General features: G+C 42.7%; 1 protein-coding gene across 1 annotated transcript in view; it reads left to right on the forward strand.

The window, feature by feature from the left end:
• The window catches only part of p115 (General vesicular transport factor p115), a 371,470-nt gene that overhangs the window by 331,079 nt on the left and 17,420 nt on the right, over window positions 1–22,971 (forward strand). Inside the window, exon 17 of the mRNA XM_080273185.1 lies at window positions 12,518–12,733. Coding sequence (XP_080129311.1) covers window positions 12,518–12,733 — 216 coding nt within the window. The remainder of the gene's footprint in view (window positions 1–12,517; window positions 12,734–22,971) is intronic.

Genomic DNA, 22,971 nt, shown 5'->3' on the forward strand with positions numbered 1-22,971 from the left:
AAGTCACAGGCCTGTGAAAAAGCCTCTTCTCTCTAGCAGCCAGCAACTTTGTAGGCTTGCCTTTGCTAACAAATACCTTAATTGGGGTGAGAAGCAATGGTTGTCAGTGTTGTGGTCTGATGAGGCAACGTTTAGTGTCACCTGTAACAGAGAAGCACGCAAAGGTAGTGACCCACTTGACCCATGGTATGTAGAAAGCACAGTTAAACATCCTGATTCACTCATGGTATGGGGTTGTTTCTCAGGGAAGGGTTTGGGGAAGCTTGTTGTACTTCCCAAGAACCTCAGAGTGAATCAGGATGTCTACCTGGAGCTTCTGTGTGATCATTTACCAGACTCCTTCGAGCTAACAGGTGCACAAGTGTTTCAGCAGGACGGTGCACCTGCTCACAAGGCCAAATCGGTCACCAATTGGCTTCGTTGCTGCGAGGTATCATTCATGACAGACTGGCCAGGAAATAGCCCAGACCTCAACCTGATTGAAAACCTCTGGTACCTCGTAAAGAAGAGTCTCCAAGGGAAGGACGTGAGCTCTCTGCCTAAGCTGGAAGCCGCCATTCATGACTCCTGGGACAAAATACCCCTCCAGCACCTCAGGAGCCTCGCCCTTTCACTTCCAAGACGTCTCAGGTCCGCGAAGAAACGTAAAGGCTACCCTACGAAGCACTAAAGGTAAATAAAATGCATTATTTATATGTTTTTTCAATGTTGAAAGGTTTGTTTCTCAGGAGGGACGCAGGGCGCTCCATACTTCTGACGAGCACTGTATATATATATATATATATATATATATATATATATATATATATATATATATATATACAGTATACATACAATAAATATATAAAAAGTGAGTTTTACGCCAGGTACCCCTTTTATGGATAAGGGCTAAGGCGTTGCCCCTGGATAGAGGATTTTGGTTTGGAGCATGTAGCATTTTATGACCAGATTCCCTTCCTGATGTCTCCCAATGACCCTTGGGTGGATTCGATCCTCCGACCCTTCGGTCAGAGTGGAGAGCTCTAACCCACTGAGCCACGGCTGATATATACTGTATATATATATATATAATTGGTAGGTGGGGGTGCTCACCATCCACTCACTCGATGTAGTTCTGCTCTCGGGTGTCTGCCCTTTCCACACCTCCATCCATCTTTTCTTCCTTTCTCTTACATCTTTCATTCCTTCATTCTTTCATCTTCCGTCTGCCTGTGGGTGACTTTACACTGAGTGACAAGCCAAATGGTTTCCTGTACAAGAGGAAACCATATACTACACGGGGTGGTAACCATATAACCAAATTTTGGCGCCTGGTGGTTTAGTGGGTAATTATGGCGCTCCAGTTGGATTGAGTCAGTGAAGGTTTATATCCGAGGAATGGTTGGGGTTTATTGCTCACATAATGCCACTCAGGGATGAGTGAGGCTGGTCACTCTTATCTTAAATGTCATGACCAACTTGCCTACCCCCGGGCTCCTACGCTCCTCATGGGGCAACGTAGGATTGGATGATGATGATGATATATGTATATATTGTTACGGAACAGAGAAAGATAACGTACACTTTAAGTGAGAATGCTAAAAATCACCACTGTCCCGTAAAGTTCCAGGTTCAAAACAAAAGAGTTAGGTAAAATTACAAGTTAAAGTTTAATGCTTAAATTAACAACAAAACATTCAGAACTCATAAGGATAATGTAATGGCAAATAAACAGGTTAAATATATGGTTAACTGCAATAGCCTCTATTAATACGAAATTAGCAAGAGTAAATTTATCTAAGTCAGCCCTGATAAAATGAGATACCAGATAATACTCAGTGAATGCCAGATAAATAATTACAGATACAAACTATTATCCAAAATGACTGACAAAGAACCCCACATAAATTACAAAAACTTCACTAGGCCTACAAATTAAACTTATGCTATACAGTACAAGAAAAAATACAACAGTTATACTCAAATTACACACAGCTGCTAGATGTTTGGAGATTTCTTGAGCACTCACAATAATAATATCTGTACAGGGGAGGACAGAGATGTGAACAAAATGAGGAGCAGATCTAAGTGGCAACGATGCAGAGACTGAGCTCATTATATAGGGGCCAGCAGAGCCTGATACAACTTGTAATAAGGACGTGCAAATGAAGCGATGGGGACAAACGGTCGACAATCCCGCACTGAATAACAGAAAGGACGACTTACTCTACTATAACGGTAGAAGGGGGGGACTGAGGCAGAACACGCTCGTGATCAAACATGCAGCATACTGTGCGTTAAAATTACACAAAGGATGATGAAATCATAGGCTATGTAACAATATATATATATATATATATATATATATATATATATATATATATCGTTTCGTTTTTAAATTTTTAAAGGCTCCAACATGCTTGGATGTGTCGGCCTTGGTCACCTAATGGCGGCTCTCCACGCTGCACGATCCATTGCAGCCTCCCTGTTCAGTCCCTTAACCCTAAGGTCACCCTTAATGACCTCGTCCTATGTCTTTCTCAGTCTACCCCTCATAACCCCACCCCCAGTATTAACACTTGTCACCTTCCTCACCCAGTTATCATCCCCCATCCTCTCCACATGTCCAAACCACCTCAATCTACCTCTCCTCATCACAGCACCAATACACTCCAGTCCCATCCTACCTCTCAACTCTTCCATCGTAAACCCAGCCCCTCCAGGCCTTGGACGCAGGGACGCACTGCACATCCACCTAAACATTGTCATTTCTGTATGTCTGAGCCGGCGAATATCTTCCTCCTTCACTGCCCAGGTCTCACTTCCATACAGCATTACACTCCTAACACATGCTGCATACAAAGACCCCTTAGCATGTAGGGAGAGCCCTCTCAATGTCAGGAGAGGCAAGAGCTCCCTGAACTTCTTCCAACCACTTCTCACCCTAGCCACAGAGCTAGCTCCAGCCCCACCTGCAGCACACAACATGTCTCCCTAATATCAAAACTCTTCCATACACTCAAGAGATTCACCAGCAAGTTCAATCCTTTCACGTCTGACAATCTCCACCTGCTCACGCCGGCACACCGTACACATAAAATCAGCATTATCTCGCAGTCTACCTCTGATACCACTACATCTCTTATGCACCCATTTATCACACACACCGCACTAGATGGAATTACTTCCCACGCCCTTGTGGCAAACTGCACATGGCCACTATCCCTCATCTTTGACAGTACTACCACCAACCCTAGATATCATCACTTTTGTTTTATCTGCATTTACCCTTAAACCCTTTTGCCCCATACCATCTCTCCACTTCCTAAACCTTTCCTCCGCCTCCCTTTCGTTCTCTGCAATCAACACCAAATCATCAGCATACAACAACTCCCACGGAAGTCCGTTTCTAAAGTCACGTGAAAGGGCTTCAAGTACCATGATAAACAACATGGGACTCAAGACTGACCCCTGATGCACACCAACATTCACGGAAAACTCATCATTCAAATCTCCATTCACTCTCACCTGGGTGTGAGCACCCACATACATGGCCATAACCACCCTAACCAGCCACACCTCCAGGCCAAGCTTTCTCATTGCCCACTTCACCACCTCTCTAGGGACTCTGTCAAAGGGCTTTTCCAAATCAACAAAAACAAAATAATGATCCCATCTCCTACCAATATATTTTTCCTGAAGCTGTCGAGCAATGAATATGGCATCAGTGGTCCCCCTACCTGGCATAAACCCAAACTGCATCTCATCAATATTCACTCATTCTCTAATCATACCTTCTAAAACTCTCTCCATTACCTTCATTATCTGATCTAAAAGCTTTATACCCCTATAATTTCCTCTTTCCAGGGCATCACCCTTCCCTTTATACACATTTACAATTACACTCTTCAGCCAATCATCTGGGACAACACACTCATAAATAATCCTATATATATATATATATATATATATACATACTGTATAAATATAAATGATCATCATCATCATCATCATCATCATCATCATCATCATCATCTAATTCTGTGTTGCCTTATGAGGAGCACAGGAGTCCAGGGTTAAGCAAGTTGGTCATACAATACATTCAAGATAAGTGATAAGCCTCGCTCATCCTTGAATGGCATTATGTGAACAATAAACCCCAACCTTCCCTTGGATATAAACCAGCACAGGCTCAATATCCAGTGTTGTGGTGCACTTAATCCTTTGCACTGTGAATTATAATTGTTTAACACTGCACATTCTGCTCTTGCGACACGCCAGTTGCAACGGCCAGTTTGCACTCTGCACTTAATCCTTTTCACTCTGAATTCTAATTTCTTAACACTGCACAACACTGTAAATCCCCATGTGGCAGTGGCAAAGTATTGCAGTTTATTCACTGTTTATTCACAAAAACAAGCACGTGCGGCAGCTACTGCGATGAGTGCCTAGTCAGGATGGTAATTAGGCGGCAACTGGGGAGGGGAGGAAACAGGGGGCCGCTGAACTACAGTAGAACCTCAGTTATCCGTGAGCCAGTAAGTCGGAATTGGCGCTAAATCAGACAGTTTAAAGAAAAATTCCAAAATCGATCAACCAGGGACAATCCAGGACATAACCAGCATTTTAAATTCACCACGCAACCATCCCACCCGAATGTTTTCATTCCTTTGCAGCCAAAAGCCATCACCCTTTGTTTCGAGAGTTAACATTGTAAACACCACAACACACCGCTGTTTTATCGAAGTTTTCCGTAATATTTGGTGGAATATCAGCCATGGCTCCTGGTACACCGATAAGAGTACGCCCAAGTGTAAGAGAGTGGTACTGATGCCGAAACAGAAAATATACATCTGTATGAGACTGGAGAAAGGTGCCCGCGAGTGATTTGACACGTGAGTATGGTTTTGGGACAATTCGACGTCAAGTCAATTCGCCGTTACAACAGTAACAAGACAATTCGCCGTCAGGACGATTCCCCGTCATTTATGTACATATCAGTTTACATAGCAAGTACACTAGTTTTTGAGTACTTGTACTTCTTCAAAGTTGTTTTAAAATATACCCGGTATGTTGTAGTACCAATGGAAATTAATGAAGACAGCTATGGGTGACTCTAGAATGTAATTCAAAGTCAGCTACAGCGAGGTAGAAACAAGTTAAATTATTGTCTAAAAGTGCAACTTACAAATGATATCCAAAGCCTGCACTATTGAATGAATATAGACTTTGATAGATCCCCCCGAAAATTAGTTATTAAAATATCAATTAATCAATAATAAGTATGTTTATAGAATGACGGGGAATCGTCCATATTTTGACGGTAAATTGTCTCAGAATCGTGAGTACAACATCGAAATCTGATGTGGATGATGTGATGGTGATAAGTGATGATGAGGAGTGATCATGTACAGTAAATACAGTAAAAAGAAAAAAAAAGAGGAAAATTAAAAAAAAGACAAATAATAATGTATGTACTATACTGTAGTTGAAGGATACAGTAATTGTAAGAGTGGTTAACATTTAATTTTTACAGTTGTGGTTCAGTGAACATAAGTTTATTATACATTGTACAGTTATATTTGACATTTAGTAAAATTATTATGGTAGAGGTTGAGTGACTTTTGGGTTGGTTGGGAGGTAGGTTACTGCAGCCTACTGGAGCATTGACGAGTCACGGGTGAGCACACACTACACATTACTGGATTATTGTACATTGTATGCTATACATACAGTACACATGATACATTAATTTTATATATTATTACATTTATTATTATGTATGTGGTGTTATTTCTGTATATGCAAGTCACACTACTTCTTAAGTGTATGGTGTAAGACAACAAGAGCTGACATCAGGTGTTAAAATTTGTATAAAGACCATGGACCATGCTAGCATGTTTAGATCTTTACACCTGATGTCAGCCCTCCATATGTCATTGTCTTCAGCCATTTCTCTTCTCAAACTTTTTATCCTGAAGCTCCGTGTGTTGGGCCTCATCCCAAGTCTTCCTAAGTCTACCTCCGGGCATTCTTCTCTCCATATTCACAACTGTGACCCTCCTCAGCCACTCACCCTCCTGCTTCCTCTCAATATATCTGAACCATCTTAACCTATCAGTTTGTATCAATTTCTAATAGTGTGAACCCTTGCTGTATCAAAGTAACGGGGGAAGAAACTGATGGAATATCCAGTAGTTTGATATAGCTGACATTTAGTAGGATCAGCTATATTGAACCAGGGTTCGATATACAATAATTCTTGCTCAGTGGATACTGAACTGAATTATGCATGTTCACAGTTTTATTTCAGTTATGTGTGGATTAATATTGTGTACCTTCATAATGTATATTTACCAGTAAATATTATAAATTTTTATCAAGGTGGAAGGTGGGGAGACTGAGTGGGAGACCAAGGATGAGATGGAGGGATGAAGTAGAGAGGTACATGAGAGCATGGGGTGTAAGGTGGGGGGAGAGCAGTGAAATGACAGGGGACAGGAAAACATGGAGGTGATTTGTTTGTGGCCACCCCTCACAAGATTAAGGTGTCTGGCTATTGATAGGTAGATAGATAGGTGGAATAAACTACAGAACAGAAAATACAACAAAGACTACTCTATACGTACCTTTCATTTGGTCTAGACCATTTCTCCTAAATACCTGTATATCAACCCTTGTTTCGATATGTAACAGTTGTTTGGGAGAGTCAAGTTTGTTGATACTGTATAGCCAAAGTTAAGTTTAAAAGCATGACATGTGGATTCATTTCTCCTCTTCCTCAGTCATCAGTCATCATCATCATCATCATCATCATCATCATCTTCAGTCAGGGGGGGGAGGGGACCATAAAAGCTCCCACCGTCCCCTCCTCTCCCAGTGATGGCCAAGAGAGGTGCCTGGAGCCACTGTCAACACACTTCCTCATTACTGCAATATTCACAGCTCCTCCTTTAATTTTCTTTCTTTTTAACATCACCTCTCTTCCTGTAAACCTCACCTTCTCTTCCATATTGAGACTCAGGTGTCTGATGCAACTGATAACAAACACTTCGCCGTATCCTTCTACTTTCTGTATACTCACTTCCAAGCCAAAGTGGCTGTTGTGTATCTGCAGCCAGACAACATATCATGATCTTCCTGTACTTTAATCTTCTGAATTCTCTTCTCTCTGGCTTTGGCTTTCCTGTCATTGTCTGACTAAATGTATCTGTGCTGTTTACATATCCCTTAACTCTACTGATTATGAAAAATTCCTTAACTATTTTACTTCAAAGATGGAATACATCCCATCAATTTCTCCTGTCTCCAAAATCTCTGTTCTAGGTGATCTCAGTGTTCACCACCACCTTTGATTCTCCTTTCCTTTCACTGATCCACCTGGTGAACAAGCTTCATCTTTTCCATCCTTAATGATGTAAAACAGCTTGTACAGTACCTACTTGTATCCTTGGCTGCCTTGGAATGAGTTCCAACATACCTGATCATTTCTTTACATCTAATCCTTCTGCCTATGCTGGTAATCTTTTCTCTCTGTTGGGCTCTGATCACAACCTTATCACCTCAACCTGTCATGTTGTTCCAGTAAAGCAAGCGGGCCCTCCCAAGAAACGGTGGCTTTGGTACTTTGGAGCTGCTGATTTGAAGGCCCTCAGGCAACACTTCTTTGATTTTGCCAGGAATGATCATTGCTTCAGTGGCCGAGAGCCCTCCAAGTGTACCATGCACATTACAGAGGCTATTCTCTCAGGCGAGGAAGTATACATTCCATTCTCATATCCTGTGAATATAGCAAAAAAAAAAAAAAAACTTGGTTTAACCCCTTAACCGCGGGGCGTCACTTTCGTGACGCTTGGGAGCAAGGGATCATACCGTGGGGCGTCACTTTTGTGATTCTGTGTTATTTTGAATTCACCCGGGCTTCCAAGTGGGGGCTTGTATCATCTATCAGTACTGCCAATGTCCAACACTAGTCAGCACTCCTAATCTCATCTGTACTCCCATCCATTGTTGACAATTTAGCCATTTCTCCCCGTTCTTGATCCCCTCCCTACCCCCCCTCCATTACCCTATCCTCTCGCCTGCCTGGCCGTGCTGCGCTAAGTAAATCTTCCCTGGAATTTTTCACTTATTTCATCCATTGAAATAAGCCCTATGCCCTATTCTTATACCAAATAATATATACAAGAAAGAAATAAGGTAAGTGAGAGTGCCATACACCTGGAATTGGCTAATTATCACCTGACAACACTTCACGTGCACTCGTTTGCTAATTTTCGCTATGCCGTATAATCTATTTTCGTAATAAATATACATATAAGGAGGGAAGGGAGAAGCCTAAGTGATATTTACATTCACCTGGAACTACCTAATTTATAATGTATTGTCTAGATTTCCTGCCAATCACTTCATTGCTATAAATAGCTGTGTCAAGAGGCTAAACGTTGGCAGTGCTGATTTCTCTAGGTAGGCCTCCACCCCGGCCCACCCTTATCAGTTCACTCTCATCTTCCAGTGTGGGGGTACGTCTGTTCGCTCTTGCTAGCTTCAGGGCCTTTCCACCCCCATGCAAAGGGCCCTGTGACCTTTACCCCCTACTAAACCTCATGTAGAAAGAGGTAAAGGGCTGACAATTGATAAAAGAGTAACTACGATCTTTCTATTGAGTAAAACAGTGCAAGTGGAATTGTAAATAATGTATAAATACAGTAATGTGTAAACAGCAAGTGAAGTAATGAATGTAAATATACATGAACAGTGGAAAATAGTTTTATAAGTTACTTCAAGTGACAGTGCATAACACAGTGTAAATAAAATAGAAATGTAAATAACGTAAATAAAATAGAGAACGTAAATAGAAATGTAAATGAGTAGTATTATAAGAATACGAGTATATACCCTGGGCGTAATGAAAGTGAAAGTTTCACTCTAGCATGTCTGAATACTATGAGTTATGAGAGTGAAGGTGAAAGTGACATTCACTCTCAATGCTAGTATACAGGACGAGAAAGTGAATGCTACGTATTTTACTGAAAGAAATTGAATCCCTACAGTGACAATAAACTAATACTACTGAAGGAAACTTGTGGATAAAGACTGTAGATATATATAAGTGTTATATAGTAATAGAAATATAAAGTGTGAGGGGTTTTATGAATAATAAATGACAGAGTACCAAGAGCGAACTAGCGCAAGTGCGACGGTCAGACGGGCTCGTAATTTTCATTGCTTTCACGTTTTTTTTTTTTTTTTGGAGTATGGATCCCAAACTACTTGAAAATCATAGAGTAGTGTTTATAGTGTTAATATCTGGCTGTGGTAATCATATTACGGGTTGTCGGGAAGTGTAAAGTGCAGATTTCGTTACCCAACTTCAGAGGTCTCCACAAGTCCTACGGTAACCGATGAAGGCTCAACAAACATTCCAGGAGAAAGCTGAAGGTATGTGCCATAAGCATATGTAATTTTAATATTCTAGGACTAATAACTGATTTTTGGCAAATATTTTTTGAGAGTGTGTCGGAGCCCGAATAACCCCGCGGCACACCCAAAACATTGGTAAACATGCCCGCGGTGTAGGGGTTAATCACACTTGTTCTAATGCTATCCACAACAAGGAGAGGGTCTTCAAAACATACCAGAGCCAACCCACCCCTGAATCTCATCCCTTTTATGTTTCTGCCTGGAATCATGCTAAGTTTGTCCTTCTCTTCACTAAAAATAATCTCATTCGTACTAAATTCTTTGAATTCTCCGACTCAGATTCTTCCCACTCCTTCGGTCACTTTGCCAAAAACCTTTCTAACAGCTTTACTTCATCTTCCTTCCCTTGTGTCTCTCACTGTGATGACTTTGTACCTGTTTCAGCTACTGATAAAGCAGAACTATTTACCCAGACTTTCTCCTCCAGTTCCACCTTAGACACTTCCCCTCTCTGACTTCTTTGTGGCTTATGTGAAAATTCTTCAACTGATATATTTTCTGCCATCACTGGCCTCAATCCTGACAAGGCATATGGACCTGATGGGGTCCCTCCAGTTGTCCCAGGAACTGTGCTTCTGTGCATACACACTGCCAAGGTAAACTCTTTTGCCTTTGTCTGCCATCCTGTACCTTTCCTTCTTGCTTGACTTTTGCTCTCATTCAACCTCTCCCAAAGAAGGGTGACCATTCCCATCCTTCTGACTATCACTCAGTTTTTTTTTACATCACATTTTTTCAAAGTTTTAGAATCATTTCTTGAAAAAAAAAATTTAAAGCACCTTTGTTATCATAACCTTTCTGACCATCAGTATGGATTCCACCAGGGATGCGCCACTGGCAGTCATCTCATCTTCCTTGCAGACTCCTGGTCCTCCTCCTTTCAGGACTTGGATGAAAGCTTTTCCATTGTGCTTGACATCTTATAGGCTTTTGATTGAGTCTGGCATAAATCTTTAAATTCCAAACTGCCCTCTTAAGATTTCTATCCTTCTATCTGTGCCCTCATCATTAGCTTCCTTTCTGGTTGTCCTATTGCTGCTCTTGTAGATGGCCACTGTTCTTCTTTAAGGGGTATCATTTGTGGTGTTCCTCAAGGCTCTGTCCTGTCACCAGCCCTCTTCCTTCTGTTCATCATGACTTTCTAAGTTGTACATTTAACCCTATCCACTCATACACTGATGATTCCACTCTTCACCATTCCATCCACCTCTTGCAGTGTCCATTTCACCAGTTACTGTAAGAAACATGGGTTGAAGGTCTGGCACACTTAATGTCTGTCTTGGCTCATATCTCTGATTGGGGTAAAAGAATCTTGTTGTTTTTAATGCATCAGAAACTCAGTTCTTACATGTTTTGACCCATCAAAATCAACCACAGGATATTGTGTAATATTTAACAATACCCAGCTTAATCCTGCATCATATTTGAATATCCTTGGGGTTCCATTCTCTTGGGATTTATAATGGAAAGATCATGTTACGTCTCATGTTAAATCTGCTTCCAAGAGATTAAGTATGGTAAGCTGACTCCGCACCTTCTTTACCCTTGTACAGTTGTTGGCTTTATGCATGGGATTTATTCACCCCTGGGTAGAGTACAACTCCTATGTGTGGGGAGGCTCCCCACATACGGCTCTTCTCAACAAGGTAGACTCAAAGGCACTTTGTCTCATTAACTCTCCTCCTTGTAATGACTCCCCTCAACCTCTATCTCATTGCCACACTGTTGCATCTTTATTTCTTTTATGTTGCTACTTCAGTGGTCACTGCTCCCCTGAACTGTCTGTTTGCATCCCTCCACCATTGCGGTGGGCACATAGCGCCCGTCAAGCAACAGACTCTCATCCCTTTTTTGTTCAGCTCTCTCATGCAAAAGTTAGCCATCTCTCCCAGTCCTTCATGTATACAACTGGTCAGCTCTGGAACTGTGTTCGTCTGTCTTTATTTCCTAGTGCCTGTGACCTCCAGTCTTTTAAACACAATGTGTCCGGGCATCTTGAAATGAATGGATCTTGAACTTGGGTCTCTGTTGTTTTGTTTTTGTTTTTCATTGGAGGGAACAGTTTGTAGTCCTCTAGCCCTTGGTTCCTTCTTCTTTGCTTAAAAAAAAAAAAATCATCATCAGTCATCATCATCATTATCATCAATCATTATCATCATCATCATCGTCAATCATTATCATCATCATCATCATCATCATTATCGTCGTCGTTGTCATCAGCAGCAGCAGCACCACCAGCAACAGCACCAACACCAGCAGCAGCACCAGCAACAGCAGCACTAACACCAGCAGCAGCACCGGCAACAGCAGCACCAACACCAGCAGCAGCACCAGCAACAGCAGCACCAACACCAGCAGCAGCACCAGCAACAGCAGCACCAACACCAGCAGCAGCACCAGCAACAGCAGCACCAACACCAGCAGCAGCACCAGCAGTCATCATCATCATCAGTCATCATTGTTATCATCATCATCATCATCATCATCATCATCATCATTATCATCATTGTCTTCATCATCATCATCATCACCAGTCATCATCATCACCATTCCCATTGTCATCATGACCTATGATAGTTGTTTTAATCACCCAAAATTGGGGTGAGATTGTGTCTCCCAAGCATGAAGAGAGAAAACATGATAGGGGAGACCTAATCAGCAGCATGCCCACCCAATGATATAGTCTGCACACCCACTTATCCATCATTCAAGCTCTTAGAATTATGACTTCACACAGGCATACTATAACCTTCCACACACACTGTATGCACTTCAAATTTCCTGTCAGAAACTCAATTTGGTGACTTGTGAGGGAAAAGGGGTGACAAACCTTTATCATATGGCCCTCCATACTGTACAAAGTTCATCTGATCAACTTAATCCCTTGTTAACTCCGTGCCATCATCAACCTCCATATCTCGCTCTCTTACACATCCATATACCTATGTATCCACATTTTTCTTGGTGTACCAAACCTCCTTCCACATTCAGACTGATATTTACACATTTTACCATCTTAACCTGTTAGAAATAACTCACCATATCTGTCTTCCAGGTTGGTAATCATGAGGAGAAACAAACAGCAGTTGATTTCTTTGACTCTCTGTCCAATCCTGAGGTGGACAACCTTCGTAAACAACTGGAGGATTTGCAACTGGCACTGTATAGGAAAGACTCTGAGATCCAGCAGCTGAAGGAGAGTATCACTGACACCACCGTCCTTACACCACCACCAGACACCCACAATGGACTGCAAGACAACCACAGTAATGTAAGAGAGCTATTTCACTTTATCATGGAAACTGGAGTGGGATACCTTCATGTAGTGGCACTGGTATAACTGACTGGTTAGCAGTCTGATTATACAAGCATACCTCAAGTATGTCCCTGTCCCTTAAAGAGTAAATGTTGGACTGCAGGAGAAACACAACCTTAGCCTGCCGTCTACTGGGTTTGCTTTTCAGATAGCCTGAGTGCACAGTGAGAACCTTTACTTTGCCCAAATTTTCATTAATTTGTATCTAATTTCATGTACCTCTCTTGGTAAAAACTACAATGGTACAGGTCTATATACTTTTAATACAACTTCTTTGTGACTAGCATCATATTCTAGTGTTAATTATTACAGCACATCTTTGTTGTCAGGATGGAGAGAAGGCAGTTTTAGCTAAAATTAGAGTAAAAAAGAGTGTTATTGTACACTGTTCCTAAGCCATACTCTGTAATGGGACCTCATTGTGCACTCAGCCAGATTGCATGTAGGTCCTCCTCCTCCTCCTCATTATTATTATTATCAGTCTATCCATCCATGCATCATCCATTGCTCAGTTGCCCCATAAGGAGCATAGGAGCCCGGAGCTAGGCAAGTTGGTCCTGATGTTTAAGATGAGAATGACGAGCCTCACTCATCCCTGAGTGGCATTACATGAGCAATAAACCCCAACCACTCCTTAGATATAAACCTACACAGGCTCAGTCTGATTGGAGCACCATAATTACCCACTAAACCACCAGGCACCATAATTTGATTATATGGTTACCATCCAGCCTAGTAAATGGTTCCTGGTGTACGGGAAACACTTGGCTTCTCACTCAGCGTAGAGTCACCTATAGGCAGAAAGAAGAGGAAAGAATGAAGGAAAGAAAGACAGAAGAGGGAGTGTAAAGTAACCCATAGCCAGAAGGAAAAGGAAAGAACAAAGGAAGGAAAGACAGAAGAGGAAGGAAGGAAGAGATGAAAGGGCAGACACCCAAAGCAGCACTACATAGAGTGAGTGGATGGTGAGCACTCCCACCTACCACCAATTATTATTATTATTATTAGTAGTAGTAGTAGTAGTAGATAGTAGTAGAATGGATGTGGAAGATGTGCAGATTGGCCTGGGAGGAACGTAGAGTCCCAGAGGATTGGAAGTCAGGTATAATTATTCCCTTGTACAAAGGAAAAGGGGAAAAAGAAGTGTGTGGTAATCATAGGAGCATTTATCTTCTTAGTATAATAGGAAAGCGTATGGTAGGATACTAATTGACAGAGAAAGAACCGAGGAATTATTTGGAGAAGAACAGGGAGGCTTTAGGAAGGGAAGAGGTTGTGTAGATCAGATATTCAATTTTAGATCTGTAGTGGAAAAGTTTTTAGAGAAGAGAAAGAAGTTGTTTGTGGCTTTCATGGATTTGGAGAAAGCATATGACAGAGTGGATAGACAAAGATTGTGGAAAGTATTAAGAATATGTGGAGTAGATGGGAAGTTGTTGAATGCTGTGAAGAGTATGTATGATGGTGCTAAAGCTGCAGGGCATGTGGATGGTGAACTGAGTGAATTTTCCTCTTTGAAGGTTGGGTTGAAATGGATGTGTCATTTCTCCATGGTTGTTCAGTGTGTACATGGATGGGGTAATAAAAGAGGTACAAGGTAGGGTAGTGGATGTTGGACTGGCCCTGGTGAGAGAGGATAGTGTTTGCAAACTCCCTGTACTGTTGTTTGCAGATGATACTGTGATGTTGAGTGAAGACGAAGGGGAGCTGCAAGGCTTGGTGGATGAGTTTGAGAGAATGTGTAAGAAACGGAACCTAAAGGTGAATGTAGGGAAAAGTAAAATGATGGTCTTTGAGGAGGTGAAGTCAGTGAATGTACAGCGAGGTTGGATGGTGAGGAATTGGAAAATGTGAGTACGTTTAAGTACTTGGGTAGTGTGATGAGTAAGGATGGAGGTTTGGAGGGTGAAGTGCTTGAAAGGGTACAGCAGGGAAGAAAGGTTGCTGGTTCCTTGAAAGCAGTGATAAGAAACAGGGAAGTGAGCATGGAAGTGAAAAAGTTACTACATGACAGTATTGTGATACCGACTCTAAACGTATGGAAGTGAAGCTTGGACATTGTTGGAAGGACACAAGTCAAGAGTGAGGGCAGTGGAAATGAGTTATTTAAGAGGAGCCTGTGGAGTCACATGGAGAGACAGGCTGACAAATGAGGATATAAAGGAGCATTGTGGTGTGGATGTGGATGTGATAGGAAGCATTAGGAGGAATACACTGAGGTGGTTTGGCCATGTGGAGAGGATGGAGAGTGAAAGACTGACAAAGAGAGTGTATGTGAGTGAGGTGGAGGGGGGGGAGGGAGGGGGAGGCCAAGGATGAGATGGAGGGTTGGGGTGGAGAGGTATATGAGAGAGGGGTGTGTGAGTTGGGAGCAGGGCAGTGAAATGGCGGGGGACAGGGTGACATGGAGGTGATTTTTTTTGTGGCCACCCCAAACAGGATTGAGGCGTCTGGTAATAGATAGATAGATAGTTTATTTATTTATTTATTTACATCTTGAATGCATGCATGGCTGCAAACATAGCTGATAACTTACACCTTATGAGCCTAGAGGCTGAGTTTTAAATAAAAGAGTGTTCTAGTAGTGGAGTGGATCAGCAGCTTTCATATCAGTGTTTGCTTTTTTTTTTCTGTTAATGTTAATTATCAGGAGACAACCACAGAAAATGAAATCACTCTCACAACTGTTACTCTGGCAGTATCGAGGATTAGTCAGTGGTTTAAATTGACTCCAGAATGCCAGAAAATGTCTGTCTATCTGTCTATTGCCAGACGCCTCAATCCCGTAAGAGGTGGCCACAAACAAGTCGCCTCCATGTCTCCCTGTCCCCTGCCATTTCACTGCCCTGCTCCCAATTCACACCCCCCTCTCTCATATACCTCTCCACTCCATCCTTCATTCTCATCCTTGACCTCCCCCTCCTTCTCCCCCCTTCCACCTCACTCACATACACTCTCCTCGTCAGTGTCTCGTTCTCTTTTTCCTCTTCACGTGGCCAAACCACCTCAATGTGTTTCTCTTCATGCCTCCTATCACATCTACATCCACACCACAATGCTCCTTCTTCATTTGTCAATGTCTTTCCATGTGACTTCACATATTCCTCTCAGATAACTCATTTCCACTGCCCTCACTCTTGACTTGTGTCCCTCCAGCAAAGTCCAAGCTTCACCATACTGTCATGCAGTAACTTTTTTACTTCCATGCTCATGTCCCTGTTTCTTATCTCTCCTTTCAAATAACCAGCAACCTTTCTTCCTTGTTGTACCCTTTCCAGCACTTCACCCTCTAAACTTCCGTCCTTACTCTTCACACTACCCAAATAGTAGTAGTAATAGTAGTAGTTGTTCCCTAGGCAGTCTGGCCAAACAGCCCCGAGTCCCTTAGGAAGGCCATGGCCGAGACCGGGCTTTCCCACAGAGCTCTCAAAGAGTGTATGTTGTGTTGTTGGCATAGGTGATTGTGTGCAATGCAGTCTTCCATAATGTGCTTAATAGTATGGGGTGCTGTGTTGCATCCTGGACAGGCATCAGTGACGGAGTCATCCAGCCTCATCTGGTAGCTTAAGAGGGCTGGATGGTGCCCACATCTCAGCCTGGCCAGGTGGACCCTGTCCTCACGATGAAGATAGGATTCAGAAGAGTGGATGTCAGGAGGTCGTGCATGCAGCTGTGTGTTGTCTTTAAGTTACTGCATGGAACGGCGAGTGATCTGAGTGTGGATATGCTTCTAGAAGCTGGTCTGAGGTGGGCGAGGGGGTAGAGATGACAGTATTTGTGTATGGTATCATGTGCTGGGTGTTATTTTGATGTTCCTTGGTGTGGGTGGATGTGCTGCCATGTACTGTAGTGGATGTTGTTGGTTTGTGAATTAAATGCACTCACATTTTCCGTTTTCTCTTCATCCAACCTCACTGTACATTCACTGACTTCACTTCTCTCGAAGACCATAACTTTATTCTTCCCTACATTCACCTTTAGATTCTGTTTCTTACACACTTTCCCAGACTCATTCACCAAGCCATGCACCTCCCCTTCATCTTCACTTAACACAGTATCATCTGCAAACAACAGTACAGGGATTTTCCACACACAGCCCTCTCTCATTAGGGCTGCTCCAGCATCCACTGCCCTACCTTGTATCTCTATTATAACCCCATCTATATACAGTTTGAACAACCATGGAGACATGACACATCCCCATTTCAGTCTAACCTTCAGATAGAAAAATTCACTCATTTCATGCACTGCAGCCCTAGCACCCTCGTACATACTCTTCACAGCATTCAGCAACTTCCTATTTACTCCTTATCTTCTTAATACTTTCCACAATCTTTGTCTATCCACCCTGTTGTATGGTTTCTCCAACTCCATGAAGGCAGCATACAACTTTCCCTTCTCAAGAAACTTTTCCACTAAAGACCTAAGAATGAATATCTGATCTACACAACCTCTTCCCTTCCTAAAACCTGCCTGTTCTTCTGCAACTACTTCCTCTGTTATTTCCCTAACTCTGTCAATAAGTATCCCACCATATACTTTTCCTTTTACACTAAGAAGACGAATTTGTCTGTGATTACCACACACTTCTTTTTCCCATTTTCCTTCGTACAGAGGGATAATTATACCTGACCTCCAATCCCGTGGGACTTTACCTTCCTCCCAGGCTAATCTGCATATCTTCCACATCGATTCTATTACAGTACTATCTCACCCTCATGCTTCAGCATTTCACCACACACTCCATCAATGTAAAACATAATAATAATAATAATAATAATAATAATAATAATGATAATTGCTCTCTGAGAATGGATTAATTTATTTTCCATTGATTTTGTCAGGGTCCAGGTCTCACAACCATACGTCATAGCTGGAATTATCAATGGTGGGCAGCGCAAACAAAGAAGGACCTTGTGCAAGCGCAAAACGCAATCCACAATTCACTACCTTGCGCTAGCGCAAGTGCGCAATCTGACAAATATTAAGCTTGCGCAATGTCGCAAAGCGCAAGTGCAAACCATTTGGATATATTTGTGGGAATTACTGTAAAATATTGAGATATTTACATAAAATAGCAAACTTACTTGCTTTTATTTATTATTTCTAATATTTGTGATTTGCACAAGTGTGCAATCTAATATTTAGCTTGCGCAGTGTCGCTAAACGCTAGCGCAAACCATTTGCATATATTTGTGGGAATTACTGTAAAATATTGAGATGTCTAAAATTAGCATACTTACTTTTATTTATTATTATTCAATCTATCTATTTCCAGACGCCTAAATCACGTAAGGGGTGGCCACTGGCCACAAACAAGCAACAAATCGCCTCCATGTCTCCGTCCCCCGCCATTTCACTGCCCTGCTCCCAGTTGACACCCCCCTCTCTCATATACATCTCCACTCCATCCCTCCATCTCATCCTTGGCCTCCCTCTCCTTCTCCCCCCCTCCACCTCACTCACATGCATTCTCCTCATTAGTCTTTCACTCTTCATCCTCTCCATATGACCAAACCACCTCATTGTGTTTCTCCTAACGCTTCTTATCACATCCGCATCCACCCCACAATGCTCCTTCACTTCGTCATTTGTCAGGCTGCCTCTCCATGTAACTCCACATGCTCCTCTCAAATAACTCATTTCCACTGCTCTCACTCCTGACTTCTGTCCCTCCAACAAGGTCAAAGCTTCACTTCCATACATTAGAGTTGGTATCACAGTACTGTCATGTTGTAACTTTTTCACTCATGGACGTTCAAACAGTTAGAGGACTGAGCGGGCTGCGAAGCGAAGGGGCAGGGAAACAAACGCTGTGATGTTGCCAGTTTTACTTTTATCTGCATTTCTCAAGATGTTTTATTTAATAATTTAATATAGATATACAATAGCATATACAATTCCTTACAAAAATCATTAAAACATATTATTTAAATCAAATATCCACAGCTGTGGATATTTGATTAAAAAAATGGTTTAATGATTTTTGTAAGGAATTGCATATGCTATTCTTAATAAATAATGTATTTTTAATTAATTATTGTTTATTACTACTAATAATAATTTAAAAAATATTAAAATACTTTATCTCTGTTGAAGCATACAGTATTAAGAAATGCTATTACCCTCCATCCCTCCCATGCGTCCCTCCCGCCTCCCCCCAGCAGAACCCTCACGACCCACCCGAGCCTCCCCCATCCCTTGTCCAGACATACGGGAAGCTCCCAAGACCACGTGTACTGCGCAATCCACAGGGCAGGTGTGCAAGGCAGGTGCACAAGCGAAATATTGCGCATGGTCTCGTGCGGTGCGCAATGCGCAAACGATATTCACCGGAGCGTAACGGCGCACAATTGTGCTTTGCGCAAGTGTTTGCGCACCTGCCCAGCATTGAGAATTATGCATTCGTCATATACTTTTCATTTCATACAAACTGGCAAGCTACTTTTCATAATGTCTCTATGTTTACCGAAAGCTTTCCATTCAATTGTAATGCTTCTTTTTATTTCGCTATCATGATCTTTCGTTAATTTTAGTATTTGTCCCAAGTAGTTGTACTTCTTAACTTCTTCAAGAATTTCATCGCTTATTCTGGTGACGCTTTGTGGTGTTTGCGGATTAAACAGTACTTTAGTTTTAGTCCTGTTCATCCTCAGTCCTACTTTCAGACTTTCTGTGTTCAGGTCATTTAACATTTCTTGCAATGCCTCCACTGTTTCTAAGATTAGGACAATGTCATCTGCAAATCTTAAATGATTTAGCTTTTCTCCATCAATGTTCATTCCTTTGTTCTCCCAGTCTAGCTTTCTGAAAATACTTTCTAAGCATGCTGTAAATAATTTTGGTGAAATTGTATCTCTCTGATGCATGCCCTTCTCAATCTTAATTTTTTCCGAGTCCTTATGTAATTTAACTGTAGCAGTTCCCCCTTTATGTGTTTTCGAGCAGGTTTACAATGTTCTCATTCACTTCTTGTTCTCACAATGAATTTATAATTGCCATGTGTTCCACTGAATCAAAAGCCTTTTCGCACCTAAGCACAGTGGTTTATTATATTCTGTAGTTTTCTCATTTAGCTGATTCATTGTATGTACAGTAGATGATCAATGGCCGAATACCCGCTTCGGAATCCTGCCTGTTCACGAGGTTGGTTTTCCTCCAAAATTGTTGTTCTTCTGTTCGTAAGGACTTTAGTGAAGAGTTTGTAAATGACTGATAGCAAGCTAATGGGTTGATAGTTACTAAGATCTTTTGAGTCACCTTTTTTGTAGAGTAAAATAACTATTGCATTGCACCATGTTTTGGGAATTTTCTTCTGTTTTATACAGTGGGTAAATAAGGGAGCAAATCTGTTTTGTACTTCTGCTCCTGCATCCAACAGTTAATCTGTTACTATTCCATCTTCTTCCAGAGCCTTCCCTCTTTTCATATTTTTAAGACAAATATTTACTTCGTCTGGTGTTACGTCAGGTATTTCAATTATGTCAGCTGAAAAGTTAGCTATTGGTACTGCTGTCTTTGATGCATACAGTTCTTTGTAACATTCTTCAACTCTCTTCATCATCTTATCTCTGCATTTAATGATTTCACCATTTTCTTCTTTCAGTGATGTCATTTGTTGCTTTCCTAGTGCCATTTTACTTTGGACCTGTTTCAGACTTTTTCCATTATTGATGGTTTTGTTGATCTGATCCATGTTTCTCTTTCTATTTTCTTTTCTTTGTCTTTTGTTGATAAGCTTATTTCTGCTTGTTCTATTTCGTCTTTCTGTGTCTTTACTTTCATTTTCTTTCGTTTTTTCATAAGTTTGAGTGTCTTTTCTGAATATTTCTTGGCTTTGGTTTTACAATAATCACTCTAATATCCAAACGCCCAATATCTGAACATCCCCACTAACCAGACATAATCGTCCCAGGATCCAGTATTCCCAAAATGGTCTGAAAACCGACAAAAAATAGAAAAAAAAAAAAAAGAATTTTTTCCCCCCGTAATTTGAACTTGACGCGCGTGGCGCGGGACAGCTTTGTTGTGGTGCGTCATTCCTCCGACATCCGCTAGAGCGCCCCTGCATCCTCCCCACTTTCCGCCTGTCTCTCGTCGTAAGTGCACGCTCGTCTTCATGGCTGCCCACGTGCTCGCTTTTGTGGTGGTGCCTTACCTGCTGCAGGCACTCCTGCCGCTCTCGTGCCTCTCCTTCGTATGTGTGATGATGGCCCCACCGCCTGAGAAGAGGAAGAGAATGGTGTTGACTCTGGAGAAGAAACGGGAGATATTGGAGAAAGTAGATGCGGGGTGGTCTGCTTCCTGCATCCTCCGCGAGTTCAACCTGGCCCGATCTCCTTTGTTTGATATTAAGAGATCCTGAGACAAACTCATGCAGTACACGGCTGACTTCTGGTCGAGAAGCAAATGCAACGTGGAGAGGAAGGTGATGTTTACTCCCAAGTTTGCTGAAGTCGACCGCTCCATGTTGATTTGGTATCGACAGCAACGTGCTGCTGGTGTGATGGTACGTGGTACGGAGCTGAAGGCCGCTGCTGAGAAGTTCGCCAGGCTTCACGACGCCCTAGACTTCAAGGCATCCGAGGGTTGGCTCTTCGCGTTCAAGTTACGGCATGGCCTTACCAACCGTAAAGCTCATGGCGAAGCTTTGAACGCTAACGAGGATGGAGTTGACGAGTTTTGGCACAAGGTGAAGGGCTTGATCGACAAGGAGGGCCTCACTCTCGGTCAAGTCTACAATGCTGACGAAACTGGTTTATTCTATCATTCTTTGCCGACGAACACTCTAACCGAGGAGACGGAGAAGCGTGTACCTGGCCGCAAGCTCTCCAAGGAACGAATATCTGCTTTGTGTTGTGCCAATGCTAACGGCATGCACCGGCTTAACCCCGTTATTGTTGGCCATGCAAAGCAGCCTCGGTGTCTTCGTGGGGTGATGGATGTCCTTCCTGTCGTCTGGTACTATTCTTTGAAGGCATGGTTTACAGCCCAGATCTTCAAAGACTGGTTCCACCGCCACTTCATCAAGGAGGTCATACATTACCAGACGGAGACATTGGGAATCCTGCGCGACCAGGTAAAGGCCCTCCTTCTCCTCGACAATGCACCTGCCCACCCGTGCGACAAGGCCTTGGTGGCTGAAAATGGCCGGATTAGGTGCATGCTTCTGCCACCTAATACGACTGCTCTCATCCAACCAATGGACCAAGGAGTGATCGTGGCAACGAAGAGGCTGTACCGAAGGAAGTTCCTGGACGAGGACGAGCGCAGGGAGGGACGGGACATGCGAGGCCAGCAGACTTTTGAAAACCTTCACCGCTACAACATCAGGTCTGCAATCTACAACTGGGCCAGTGCATGGAAGGAAGTCCCTGTCAAGACTTTAGAAAATGGTTGGTCTCGTCTGCTTCTCAGAACGGATGTGGAGTTCGATTTTCTAGGTTTTGACGTGGATGACTTCCATGCACGTCTACGTACGCATGGCAACGATGTTGATGTGGAGGATGTGCGTGAGTGGTTGGATGACAACGAGGGCGATCCTGGGTATCAGACCTTTTCTGATATCGAGATCGCATCTTCAGTTGTGGGTGTCAGTACTCAGCTTGAAGATTCCTACGAGGACGGCGACGATGATGCGGACTCCTCTCAGCATGACACAACTCCAGCCATCCCCAAGCTGAGCGCACTCCGGGAACACCTAGAGTTTGTTCTCAACTACCTGGAACACCGGACTGCGACAGGGAGATGGGGCCCTTGGGACTTGTGGAGGAAGTGCGTGCTTTCAGGCAGCGCATTATCAATCGTCAGAATCGTCGTTCCTTGCGTCAGTCAACGATTGACAGTTTTTTCAGGCCCATGACCCCCACTTTGCCCAGCCCTGGCTCCACTTCGTTGCTTCCCCAAGACAGGCCCTCATGCTCCGAGCCACAGCCCAGCACATCAGCCACGGTGGAGTCACCGCTCGCCGTGAGTTTGCGTTTATCTTCAGAGTCGTTTGCAGTGGGTACGTTATCACCATGACCCAGCGACGCACCCCTAGGTCACCTGCCAGCGATACTCTCGGACTCTGACAGTGAATAGACGTCAAGAACTTCTCCACTAGACTACATGGGAATTTACAGTGTTGTGTAGTGAAAAAAAAACAGTGCGTTGTGTTAAGGATTTGCAGTTGTGAGTGAAAAGACAATTTT

Source organism: Coenobita brevimanus, chromosome 53, assembly GCF_032717465.1.
Source record: "Coenobita brevimanus isolate Jiangsu-jjx chromosome 53, ASM3271746v2, whole genome shotgun sequence".
Classification (NCBI taxonomy): domain Eukaryota; kingdom Metazoa; phylum Arthropoda; class Malacostraca; order Decapoda; family Coenobitidae; genus Coenobita; species Coenobita brevimanus.